The 13628-nt window shown below is 42.1% G+C and overlaps 2 protein-coding genes across 10 annotated transcripts in view; one reads left to right on the forward strand and one right to left on the reverse strand.

Annotated features, from left to right (window-relative positions):
• Window positions 1-4014, reverse strand: part of KLB (klotho beta) — a 36375-nt gene extending 32361 nt beyond the window's left edge. Inside the window, exons 1-3 of the mRNA XM_084856899.1 lie at window positions 3667-4014; window positions 3362-3518; window positions 1302-1365 (exon numbers count right to left, since the gene is read on the reverse strand). The gene's annotated coding sequence lies outside the window, so the exon portion shown is untranslated. The remainder of the gene's footprint in view (window positions 1-1301; window positions 1366-3361; window positions 3519-3666) is intronic.
• The window catches only part of RFC1 (replication factor C subunit 1), a 63770-nt gene continuing 53897 nt past the window's right edge, over window positions 3756-13628 (forward strand). For 4 of the 9 annotated variants that reach the window (XM_084856887.1, XM_084856884.1, XM_084856885.1 and 1 more), the window contains exons 1-3: window positions 3756-4197; window positions 11739-11867; window positions 12758-12833. In XM_084856887.1, the coding sequence (XP_084713013.1) occupies window positions 3931-4197; window positions 11739-11867; window positions 12758-12833 (472 nt within the window). In that variant the 5' untranslated portion in view covers window positions 3756-3930. Of the gene's footprint in view, window positions 4198-7482; window positions 7611-11738; window positions 11868-12757; window positions 12834-13628 lie in introns of those variants that run through there. The other 5 variants (XM_084856889.1, XM_084856890.1, XM_084856892.1 and 2 more) reach the window with 3 other exon arrangements.

Genomic DNA, 13628 nt, shown 5'->3' on the forward strand with positions numbered 1-13628 from the left:
AAATGCTAGGGAGAGAACCTGGGACCTTTTGCATGCAACATATGTGCTCAACTACTGAGCTAATGCCAAGCTTCTATCATGCCTTTCCCAGATCCTTGAGCTAAATATCTCAATCTCTGTATTTTAACGGCTTATCTATAAAACACCATTAATCATTTTTAATACCTCTTTGTTTCAGTTCAGATGGACTGAACCAGCTTAAATCTAAGAAATTTGGTTTGTTTGTGTTGCAAATGAGGCTAGTACATAAGTATTGTTATCTTCAAAGATTTTTACACTGTCAACAGATATGGTTTGTTTTCTTTTAATTATATACAATTTCGGCAATATTTTGCATGTTGATAACATTTTTCTTTGGGATATAGACCTAGTCATTGTTATGCACTTTTAATATCCATTAATTTCAGTGGGAAAGTGAAGCACATTCTTAAATCTTTCCCATGCTGGTATATCATAAAAATAGTTAACTTTAGCTGGATTATGCCTGAAATAATGAATCCACAAAACAAGCTTATTTCCATTGCATGAAGCTGAATAATATGCATAAATTAGTAAATTGAAAGTTGCTGAGGTTGGATTAGGTCTCAAATCTACTGATTATCACACTTCTGCTTTTCTACAGAGTGTTCAGTATTTGCTTGTTATTAATATCAATGCATGAGAACGTCAGCATTGTCCAATTTCATGAGCTCCAGAAAATGCTTCTGAATATTTCAGTTTCTAGTCTGATCCACAGGAAAAAGTTATATATCATTCCATTTTGTATCATGCATTTAAATTACTATTTTTAGGATAGATTTTAATTTTTTGTAAGTCTCATTGGGAGCCAATTTTGGTTGAAGAGTAGAGTAAAACTATAGAATAATAATAAATATCTCCCATGTGTCTAAACTATTTGAGATTATTTTCATTTCATTTTCTCTCCTAGAAGACAAGTCAGCTACTGTATATTCTTACATTTTCCTGTACAAAAAAAGGGGGCGGGGGAAAGAAAGGGTTGTATCCAAAGATAATCCTACTAACAGTGGATAACAGTGTAATCCATTTTTGGATAGATTATATGACACTTCTTATATGTTCATATATATTATCTGCTTGTGAAAAAATATTATGGTGTCTTTCCTGTTTATTTGATATGTTTTCATCGTCTGCAGCTCTACGGCTGTTGTCATCAAAAGAAAAAAAGGCAGATGAAACAGATGCAAATCAGTTCCATTCCCCAAATGCCCATAGGCAAATAATCTAATTTATGTGATTTAGCTATAATTTCTGTGAGTCAAGGTTAATAAATGCTTTAATACCTCGTTCTAGTTGTCCTTTTTTGCAAGCCCATGACAGATATTCTGCTGTTATAGAAGTGTGGACCTTGAAGAAATTAGAAAGAAACCAGTACACCTGGCACTGAAAGAAGATCATCTGAATATTCCTAATAATCTAGTTCATTGTTATAAATGTATAACGGAAGAATAATTGATCTCACTCACTCACTCATGCATACATAGAAAAAGACCATCTGAGTTAAATAAGCCAAAGCACACATAAAGGGTTTTAGATGGTTAGCATTTTTAAAAACGATATGATTATAAGCAGCCTTAATTTTTTTTGAGAGATGGGATATTAATAGCACAAATAAATAACTATTCATACAGATTTATAGAGTCCAAATAAGGAGCAATGCATAGCAATGCATGAGCCATATAATTTGAATAAATAATGTTAGTGAGTGGACATACCACAATGCTCACTGGGTAACCTTGAGCTAGTTGCTCTCTCTCAGCCTGTCCTACCTCCCAGGGATATAAAGGTAATACATAACTACATAAAAGAGACTGGAAACCCCTTGAAGTTTCTTATTCTGTAAGGGTCATGTAAACACACAAACATGATCAAAGGTAGAGAATTTCAGATTGTTAAACTTCTAGTTCCCCCTTGGTGCTACATCTCTCTTTTTTCTGCTTGTTCTTTAAAAACACGATATAAACGAACTTTTGCACATAAAAATGTAAACAATAACAAATACAGGTTTAATGACAGATCAAATATATACATAAAAAATAACCACTGAACTCAGAGACAAAACTAGCTAAATAAGAAAAGAAAAAAGAGAAGGTAATGGATATAGAGGAACTAATAAAGAAGAAAAAAGAGGAATAAACAAGTAATACATTTACCCAATCTCAGATTAAATGGACACTTTTATATTTGGCAGGAACATGATTATCGGTTGGCATGGAGGCTACATATGAGATGAAGGGAAACTAGACTGTTATGGTATTATTTTTTTCAGCAGGATTCCTAGTTTGTTGGACCTGCCAGGTAAACTTGTTCGTGATCTCTACTCCCTATTTTTTTTCAACCACCGTTGAGTTAGTTGTTGAGGCGACTTCTAGTTTTGTTGTTGTATCTGAATATGTCTAGACCCCTCTTAATCCTTTTATAAGTTAGTGGCTGTCACATCTGGTGGAGGTGTATATCCGTGTGCTGTATGAATAAATCTATCTCCTCTGTCCTGAATCTCCCACCATTTAGCTTCATTGGATGACCCTGGGTTCTACTATTACGAAAGCAAAAAACTGATTTCTATCTCTTCACTCTCAAACTGTCTTAGGGCACCTTAAAGACTAACACATTTAGAGAGCAATCCTATGGCCACTAGACAGAGGCTAGACGGCCATAGGATATGCTGGGCCGGGGGTGTTCTGGGGTGGGGAGGCCATAGCTGCGTGTATGACACATCCAAAGTGTCATACAGCAATCTCCTTCCTTGCTCTGTGCTCCTGTGGCTAGACAGCCGCAATCGGCTGTCTAGCCAAAAAAAGCAGGGCAGGAGAAGCACAGAGGGAACAATCCCCTCTTTGCTTCTCCTGCCCTGCTTTGGATAGGTGGTCGCCTCCGAGTTCGGAGGCAGCCGCCTATCGCGATAGGATTGTGCCCTTATTCTGCCAAAAGCTTTCACAGACTATGGCCTAAGCTTCTGCCAGAATCTTCGTCTTTACGGTGCCACTAGACTCCTTGTTATTTTTGCTGCAACAGACTAACACCGCTACCCTCTAGAAATGGTTTCAAATTGGTGTTGGTAGGGTGGACACTTACAAATCACCCCCCAAAAGAGGAAATGCATCACTATAATACTAGAACCAGGGGTCATCCCATGAAACTGATTGCTGGGAGATTCAAGACAGAGAAAAGGAAGTACTTCTTCACACAGTGCATAGTTAAACTATGGGATTTGCTACCACAAGATGTAGTGATGGCCAACAATCTGAATGGCTTTAAAAGGGAGTTAAACTAATTCATGGAGGCTATCAATGGTTACTGGTCCTGAAGCTATATGCTACCACTAGTATCAGAGGCAGCATACCTATGTACACCAGTTGCTGGGGAACATGGTGGGACCGTGCTGTTGCACTCAAGTCCTGCTTGTGGGCTTCCTGTGGGCATCTGGCTGACCGTGTGAAGAGAATGCTGGACTAGATGGACCCTTGGTCTGATCCAGCATGGCTCTTCTTAGGTTCTTACTAAAAGAAAAAGAGGAGAGTTATTTGCATAACATGGGTGTATGCTAATTTATATGTATAGCGGCAAATATAGAAATAATTATTATAATTTAAATAGAAATAGAACACATCTCAGCATAGTGCGGATGGCTGTGACCAGGTAACCCGCCTGTTCAGTCTGCTGTCCAAGTGCTAACTGGTGCCAAGCAACAGTTCTGCCGGTTCTTTATCTTTAAACTGAAACTGAAACGGACAAGCCTTCAAACAGAGGGCGGTGCTCTGTAGAAGAGGCCACCAGGCCACCCTAGGTTAGTGAGCTGTGTACTAGAGTTGCCATTCTTGAGGTTTCGGCCCACTGCCCTGGGTCTCTTGGACATTCAACTCCAGTGGCAGCAACGTGGATCCGCCTCGGCTGCAGCGCACATGCGTGTCGATGCGAGCAGCTGAACGTGAGAACGGCTGGCGAGCCCCCCTCACGCAATCCGTCCACCCTTCCGTGTTGCCTTCTCCCCGCCCCTCGGTGACGAGATCACCTCGCGCGCCTTTGCGCGCTCGGCCTTGCGTTTGTTGTTGGCGCGAAGTTAACTGGGACCACAGTGGCGGAGATGGAGCTCGAATCCGCCGAGCCGCCGCCGCCGCCGCCAACGGCATAAACCGACGTCCTGGGAGGCTTTCCGGCCGTAGCAGCAGCGCGAGCATGGTGAGCGCGTGCACGCGCGAATGGCGGGGCCAGCCTGCCTGCGGCTTCTGAGGGAAACTGACGAGGAGGGGTCGGGGGACGAGGTGCCTCCTTAGTCCACTCCCCCCCCCACCCCCCCCGACCTCAGTGAGGGCATGAAACTTGAAGAGGAGGGGGGAATAGGGTGTGCGGGTGACCTGTAGGACCTGAGCGGGGGGGATGATCGTGCCTGCAAAATAACCTTTTCCCCATCCATGCCGAGGCCTTATACTCCCCTCCCTGCCCCCGAATTAAAAAGAGCGAGCTTCCTCTGCATTCTTCATCCTCGCCCCTCCCTCTCCCCTTCGGATTTTCCAGCCCTTAACCATAGGTAAATGTTATAATAGCATCAGTCAAATCCCCCAAAGTCCAATAGCCCCTAGAACCGTGACAGAAAAGAGGCTGGTGCCTTCCTGTAAAAGTTCATGATGCCAAAGCAAACTCTTCAGGGCCCAAGACACAGCTCTTTTCAACAGCAGGCTCGCACGAGCGTGTGTGTCCCACACAGTTATGCAGTAGCAAACCCAGGTAGGCCCCAAGGGGAGCCACAGTCAATTGGGGCTCTCTGGCGAATGTACCTGTATGATGCAGATGTTTGCAAATGTGCATTTGTCATGTCTGTGCATCACATTTTGATATCTTTGGTGTACACTAAAAAATATTATGTGTCAAGTTGCCCCCATGGACTGGGTCCAGATATTCAGTATCTTTTCTGCATCATGTGCCCCAATTGCCTCTGCAGGTCACAATTTGTATGGATGCTGCCACATCTTTTAGATCAGGGGTGGGCAACTTGTTGCCCTTCAGATGTTTTGGCCTACAACTCTCATCAGCCGTAGCCAGCATAGCCCATGGTGAGAGACCATGGGATAGTAGTACAAACAATCTGGAGGGCCACATGTTGCCCACCCCTGTTCTAGATGGTGACTGCAGCACAACTTTCAGTGCCTGTAACTGTTAAAATTACATAGAGCAGAACTATTAGTTCTACTGCCCAGGTCCCTGGAAGTAGTAGTTCCACTCTATTCTGTATTACTCATGCTGCATTTGGGGTGCTGTGTCCAGTCCTGGGCACTACATTTTAAGATGGATATTGGGCACACCCAAACAGAGACCAGGGTGGTCAAGGGGTCTGGAAACCAAGTGCTATGGGGAATAGTTGAAGAACTGGTTATGTTTAGCCTAGAGAAGAGGTTAAGGGGAGACAAAATAGCAGTATTCAAACATCTGAAATACTGTAATGTAGAAAAGGGAATTGTTCTCTGATGCTCCAGAGGGCAGGACTAAACCAGTGGGTGAAAACCCCAGGGAAGCAGATTTTGCCTACACATTAGGAGAAACGTCCTAAGAGTGAGAGCTGTTTGGCAGTGGAACAGACGGCCTCAGGAGGTTCTGCTTTGCTGGAGGTATTTAAACAGAGGCTGTACAGCCATCTGTCAGGGATGCTGTAGCTTCATCCTGCATTGCAGAGCTTGCATTGACCAGGTGGTGGTGGTGAACTAGATCAGGGATGGGGTAACTGCTGCATGGGCCAATTTGGTCTGCCAGGCCAGCTCATCCAGCCTGCGGGGGGGCTCAGGCCAGGCCCCTCCTCAAAGCCCCTGAAGGTTGGTAGGGATGGGAATCCCTGCTAATTTCGCCTGCCCTGCATCCTCCCCAGTGGTAGAAAGGGCAGGGCAGGTGAAGCTGGGCCCTGACCAAGGTGGCTCTTAGAGGAACATGCCTCCAGCTGTTGCCTCAGTTGGGATGACTTTGTTGCACACAGTCTTTCCCTGGCTCGGGAAAGCCTACGCACAGCACAGCTGGATCCACAGCTGAAGTGTGGTGCTTTGGCCAGGGTCCGAATGATGTTGAGGGATGGGGCCATGCTCCCTGACATCATTCAGCCCACAGAGGGCTTGGTGAAGGTGTCATTCAGCCCCCCACCCAAAACCAGTTCTCCATCCATGGACTAGGTGATCTCCGAAGGCCCCTCCTATTCTATGCTCCTTTGATTCTACATCCCTCACCTGGGTCTGTATCTGTGGATGACAGAGGTTGTATGTTATATTTGCCATGAACATTTATCCTTGGATATAGGCAGGATATGTCACATGGAGCATATCTTTGGGCTCTTTCATACAAAATGAATTTGCTAGATGAATATCACCTCCATGTAGGAAACTGCATATAAACAATCTGCTTTTGCATATGCCAATACCAGAGAAACCCACTAGATATACGCAGCAAAATAGACATGTTTTGGCCCAGTAAATGGAAGCTGAAGCTAAATAGAGATGACACTGTAGAAGCTTGAATAGATTATTGGGAGCCCCATGTGAAATTGGGAAAGAAGTTCAATAAATTAATATTTATAAACACACAGACAAATGATATATATGCTCATCATGTATAATAGTGTAAATGCAGTACAATGTTTCCTATACTGAAGTAATATTTATGGAGAAGGGTTTGTTTTATGTAAAATGGCTAACACTCTTTTTTTGGAGTCTGTAAAAAATAAAAAAACTATGTGCTTAAAAGCATATAAAATGATAAACTCTTATTATATGATCTGCTTTGAAAGCTTAGTTGCCTGAGTATAGCCTAGTTCTGCCTTCCTAAGATGCATTGGCTTCAGTGGAATATATTCTGAAAATTGGATCACAGACATAGTCATTGTTTTTGAGATTTTCAGGTTGTACCTCCTAAGGTTCAGCACATTTTTTGTCTAGATTTATTATTTTAACTTAACATTTAACTTGGCATTTTTAACACTATTTTGCATCAAAATGCTGTCCCGCCCTACTATTCAAAAAGGTTCATGAATGAATGAACTGCCATAAGTGGGCCCCGGTGGAGTTACCCACTGACTGCATTTCTTAAACATTATTTAAGGATATAATGGAATACAAAAAATTCAATGTAGTTTGTTCTGAACATCAAAAGTAAATATCAGGCATCAGTTTTCTGGGACAAGTAGGAAGAAAAAGCTAATTAATTAGTAACTCCTAAAAGTAAAACTTCCAGTAAGAAAATAGCATACCTTCTACAATCTACTTAGGTTTAAAATTGTCTAAAATAATGTATGTACATCAGTCAAACTAACATTTAAAAAAACAAAAAACAAAACATTATTCTGTATGTGAAACGTCCTTGCAAGTATTCTAGAATTGTGCATGAATAACTAGTTAAACAGATAAATATATTACCTGCTGATAGTTGAGTAGATCTTGCAGAAATGCTTACTTGGTTTTCTTTCATAAAAAAAGAGAAAGGAGAGTTTCCTGAGTAGTTATTAGTCACAGGCCACACCTTCTTGTCTCATAAAAACCACTCCGAGGGCTTTCTGTGGCTCCCCTTCAATGGTTGCCGTTAAGATGGCTGCCATCTCTGGGGACAGGGATTATGAACAGGTATGAATTAAATTTGATTACTGTTTCTCTCTTCTCCCCCATTATTTTCAATAGTAGATCTCCATCTTATGTGGTCTAATTCACATATATTTTCAGCTCTATTATGTTTGAGTTAAGCTTTTTCCTTTTCTTATCCTACAGTAGTAGTAGTTGAAGTCAAGAAAAAGTTATGCTTCAGGCTGGAAAAATCCCAGGTACCTAATAGGTTAGGTCAGCCTTCCCCAACCTGACGCCCTCTGGAGGTTTTAGGCTACAACTCCCAGCATTCCTGACCATTTGCCATACTGGCTGGGACTGATGTTAGTTCAAGGCCAAAACATCTTGAGGACATTATTATTATTTCCTGCCTGTATATGTTCTTATCTGATATTGACCAGCACAGAATTTGATAATTATTTAATTTACTAGGAGTTTATTTTATGGAAATACTGAACATTTCAGAAATTTTGAAACAAACATTTTATTGATAATAACACAGAAGAGCAAATACAATTCCAAACATGGGAAAATCTTGATACAATTAATGATCATACTTTCTCAATTCAATACTACTTTTGCTTTCCAACCAAACTTATATTCACTTATACCTGTTAAATAACTTCTTAGACTTCTTTCCCTATATTCCAGTAATTATTCTTTTGTTTCCAATATTGAATAGGTGTGTCCCATTGATCTAAAGAGAAAAGGCAACTTGTAATTATATCTCCACAGTGATTCATTCCTCCCTCAAAGGCTGAGTTGGTAATATTTTCATCAGCCTCCGTAGGTGTGCCTTTAATAGTAGCTTCATCTTATCTCTGTGTCTTAAAAAGTTCCACTTGGTAATTCCTGCATATCAACTTGCTGTTTAAAGGCACAGCCACAGAGGCAAACTGAAAATTCATCACTGTAAGTTGGAGATTATTGGGGTTCTTCCCTTGCTCAGATTAGGACTTTGAGCATTTAGTTTAGACAAGCATCTTAAAAGGCAAAGCATTAAACCAACCTCTCCAATTGAAAGAGTGAATTTCACTGATAGCAATCCTTTAATGCTTTGCCTTTAAGATATTTATTAAGGAATGTTTCAGTGACTTCATTTTCCTGTTTATACTATTCTTAAACTGTGATTACACAAAGCTGTTTCTGATGAGAAAAGCTTTCTTTCCAATTTCATGATCCTTCTCATTTTTTTTAGAAACCTGGGAAGAAAAGGTCTCTTTCTGGATTTAACCAGTTTAATTTGGAAATAAGCACCCTTCTTTGTGATTTAAAGGGCTAGAAATAATTAAAAATACCTTTAAGTTTAGATGGGGCGTAGGTTTAAGTTTAGAAACAGCAGGCTTGCTGCTGTTTGGGTATTACCTTGGAAAAAAGAAATGTGTATCTTGTAGGTACAGAATGGATGAAATTGATTTGTGTAGCATCCTGCCACTAGCTGCTCTGGAGGCATTTTTCTAATCACCAATTAGCAATACTTGTCTGATACCAGCCTGGGTTTGGAAGGATAGGACAAGGACACAGGCCTGTAGTTGGCACTTAAAGCTGGGGCAGATTAGGATTGCAAATAGCCACATTTAGGAGTAAGTCCTGTTGAACCCAGCGGGAATTAACTTCTGAGTAAACGTGCATGGTATCAGGTTGTAGGTATAACTGATTGTAGAGAAAAAGGTGTGCTTTGTGCTTTGCTTGTTAAAACATCACAGGTGAACGCTTCATAACTTCTGTTATGAAACAAGCAATTTTAGGGCATTCTTAGGGTGCAATCCTATGCATCTTTAGAGAGAAAAAGGTCCTACAATTCCCAGCATGACCTAGCCAGCATTGATGGCTGAAGGGATGCTGAGAGTTGTAGGACTTTTTCTGTCTAAACATGTATAGGATTGCACCCTAAAATCCCAAGACCCAACAGATGTAAAGGTGACTCACGTTTTTGGACAGTTAGGCCTGGCAGCAATCCTATATATGATCTGAGCCTGTCATTATCACTTATTTAGCGGGATTACTATTACAAAATCATAAACTTTATAATCTTTACAATAACTATGTGAGTAGGGAGTGATGTTCAAGGCAATGAGGGATTCCATGGCTAATTAGGGATTCCAACACAGGAGCAGGTTCAACATTGTATCTACTGCTAAATGGCATTCTTAAACAGATTTCACATGTGTTGTTTGAAGTGCTCTTGACCGTCTTTCCTGTGGTCAATACGCATGTGTGAAAGACAGAAAAGCAGTATTAAATGCACTTTTATCAGATTTTTTAATTGGCATGCGAGAAAGTAGATTTACAATCACATTCAGTTTTCCTGTATGTGTGTTTTGTGTGTGCATCGTTTAGGAATAGATGCATTCTATCTGAAGCACATTTTTACTCTTCCATCCACCATCCCCCCTCCACCAAAAACTAATAATAAATATTTAGAAATTCTCTTCCCCCCCCCCCCCATCACAACATTTATCCTCTCCTTTGTATATGGAAGTCTGTATGGAATGGGGGGTTGGGAAGCCTTGTCAGTTTTACCAAGTGCAGATTTCCTTCGCCTTTTCTTTGCTCTTTGGTGAAATTGGCAAAATTTGGGGGGAAACACTGTTAGTTTGCTGATGCTGGGCACATGCCATCTGCCATCTTTTTTTCCTGCCATCACTGCTCCTGATGCTTGCTTTCAAAAGAGAGTGTATGTGCAGCAGTGCTGGTGTGTGTGGTAATAATATAAAAAAGAAACTGACAAAGCACTTCTTGAATGTTTTCAGTTCCATCCAGGAGAGAGAAGGAAATGTGAGAGACGTGGTGGCATGGGCTAAAAGGGTACTTGTAGGATTGCATCTGTGTCTGTTTGCATCTGTGTCTGCAGGATAGTAGGGGCTAGTGGTCAGGCTAGGTAGTGGGAGAGTGTTTTCTTCTATATTAGTTGGAAGGGGACATGGTAACCTCATGAAGAAGATTGGTAGTGGGATCAAATGTGAATTGTTCGAACACCCCCCTCATTAATTTTTTTTTTTAAAAAAATACACGTATGGTTTTCTATGTACAGGGAAGGTTTGCGGGGCTTTTATATGAGAGAACATTCAGTCGTGTGATCTGCAGTGTAAATATTTTATCCATCCTGCTTCCTGTTTGTGCAGGTTGCCACTGCTATGTTACAAAGGCTCAAACAGAGTGCCTTCAGTTATCATTCTACTTCATTAATTAGTATCTGTAAGGCCAAAATCACATGTACATTTTAAAGTGTTTAATTGTTACTCAGCAGTCTTCCCTCACTTCAGTTAATGTGGAACAGTTTTACCACCTCATCTGCTGCTTGTATGTAGATCAGGCCTAATTCTGTTGAATCCTATGGAATAATATCACAGGCATATTACTTGAGAACAAGCAATTGATTTTAGTAGAATTTACTTTCAGGTAATGTGTTTAGAGTAGGGAAGAATGTGTCAAAGTCTTGCTTATAAATAAACTGCATGGATGCCAGTGGGGTTGCAGTAAATACATTTAGGATATCTGCCTTATTATATGCACATCTTGGCAGTATGTGATAAAGCTGAGCACTGAAGTTGCTTTAGGGTGCAATCCTATTGGGATAGGCAGCTGCCTCTGAACTCGGAGGCAACCACCTATCCAATGCAGGGCAGGAGGAGATCACGGGAAGTGGTCTCTAGACGACACATAGCATGTGTCATACTGGCATTTCCAACTTCCCCACCCCAACATGCCCCCATGAACGCCCCGTTTTTGCCGCTCCATGCTCCTCTCCTGAGCGTGGAGCACGGGGCCGTTCCACACTGCCTATGAGGCAGCGTGGGAGGGGATGGAGGTTGGTTCTCAGGGAACTGACCTCGGAGTGCAGGCTCCGAGGTCAGTTCCCAGGAACTGACCTATCCTATGCCCATCTAGCCGCTGACTAGGGGCTATAGGATTGCACCCTTAATGTTTTTATTTAATTAAAGAAAAAGATGCTAGCAAGTTATAATGTTCTTGGTATAAGCTTGTTATATACAGTGTTTACAGATAAAATAAAATCTCAGTATAGAGTTAGAATATCTGCCTTTTTCCTTTAAAATCATAGATGGCAATCCAAACTTGTATTCTGAAGCGCTGCAGAAGGAAAGATAATAAAATTCTTTGTTGTGTTTTTAACTGTTTTGCTTTTATCAGGATATCCGTAAATTCTTTGGGGTTGTAACTCCTGGAAAGAAACATGAATGTGACTCTGCCAAAAAGAATGAGAAACCCAAAAATAAGGATGGGACTTCAGGCGAGAAGTCAAAACTGAAAGAAATCAAGGTGAGTGTACGCTCTTCAGATACATGCCTTTTAGAGTTTAATAATGGTTTTGTCATGTTTGTATCTATATCTTTCTCCTTTGCTGGTATTTTTATTTTTAATTTCCAGGTGGCCTCCACAGTGGCTGCTTGAATCATTCTACTATTCAGAGAAATAACTCCAGAATTCTAAGAACCATTCTCCTAATTCAGAATGCCCTCTGGGGTTTTGAAGTTGAACTTTTTGAACTGCACTACCCTGGATCATCTAAAGCAGGGATGAACAGTCTTTTTGGGCCTGAGGCTGCATCAGGCATCTGCCAGGATGCCAGACACCTGATGCAGTCACTCACACACATGCGTGCATGCATGCACACACACACACGCTTCCCTTCCCCCACCCTCCAGACACACACAGACACTCTTCTACTGTGCAGACACATACTTTCTCTCTGTCCTCCACAGATGGGGATTTCCCTTGCTAGCCCTAGCAAGGGAAATAGTTCCCTTGTCTCCCATCTCAGGAGAGTTGGGAGATAAGGGAAGGGCTTCCTTTGCTATTCCTGGCAAGGGAAATAGTTCCTTTATCTCTGATATCTCTCTTGTTTCCACTGTTAGCTCTGACAAGGGAAATCCCAGGCATTCCCTAGCTAGAGTTAACAAGGGAAACTCAGGGCAGGATCCCCACAGCCCTGTGAGCCACAATGGTAGCAGCTGAGGGTGGCATGCAACCTGCAAACTGTGCACCCCGATCTAATGCAGAAGTGGAGGTAGCCACTTCTCACTTCCCCCTGCCCCTTCCCATTTACTTTTCTTTCCACTTTCTCAATCAGACTAGTCCTCTCTTCAAGCATTCTGTTTCTATGTTTGCAAACACAGTATCTTTTATGTGCCTTCTCCCATTAAAACTAGGTGAAGAACTCATCTTGTGAAGAGGATTCCAAACAAAAACAGGTGAACAGGAAAAAGAGGATAATCTATGATTCAGGTAACAATTATGACTGCTTTTCTGATGCTATTTTTCATTTGCGTGTTGACTTTTACTGCTAGAGTTTGACTCTAGAGAAAAGCCTACACAATCTTGGCAGGCTTCTCCAGGGTCAAATAATGTTCAGTCATAGAGAAAAGGAAAATATAAAAGGGTAGAAGGAAAATGGAAGTATTGTTGCTGGTATTTGAAAGGTGAGCAATCTTAATCATCCTTAACATTTTATATAGTAGTTTAGAGACTTCAGAGCACTTAACATACATCCTCGTTAGTCCTTGCAACACCATTCTCCAACCTCTAGATGTTTGTGACCAACTCCCATCAATTCTAGAGAAAAGCCTAAACAATCTTGGCAGGCTTCTCCAGGGTCTCCTGCAGGAGAGCCAGGGCCTGCAGGAGAAGCCACCACCACCACCACTGGGGAAGAGGCGTGCCTGCTGCTGCCGTGCCTGCTGCCACCGCCACCAACACCAGTCCTCCCCGTGGACTTCTGCCTGGTGGACTGCCAGTCCCTGCAGGACCAGGCCTGCAGGTACTGAGCCAGCTGTGCTGACTGTTCTACCTGCCCCTTCCTCGAGGGGCTACATAAGCTGGCTGGCTGAGGTGGCCTGGGAGAGCCAGGTCCTGCAGGAGAAACCACCACCACCGGGGAAGAGGCGTGCCTGCTGCTGCCGTGCCTGCTGCCGCCGCCGCCGCCACCACCATCACCACTGTGGACTCCTGCCTGGCAGTATTTTTAAAGGGGATTTTTAAATTTTGGGGGGAGTCTGTTGTGTTTTAGGGGTGGGTAGCCTG

This window comes from Heloderma suspectum, chromosome 5 (genome assembly GCF_057233095.1).
Source record: "Heloderma suspectum isolate Gila_16-S chromosome 5, 16-S_ref, whole genome shotgun sequence".
Classification (NCBI taxonomy): domain Eukaryota; kingdom Metazoa; phylum Chordata; class Lepidosauria; order Squamata; family Helodermatidae; genus Heloderma; species Heloderma suspectum.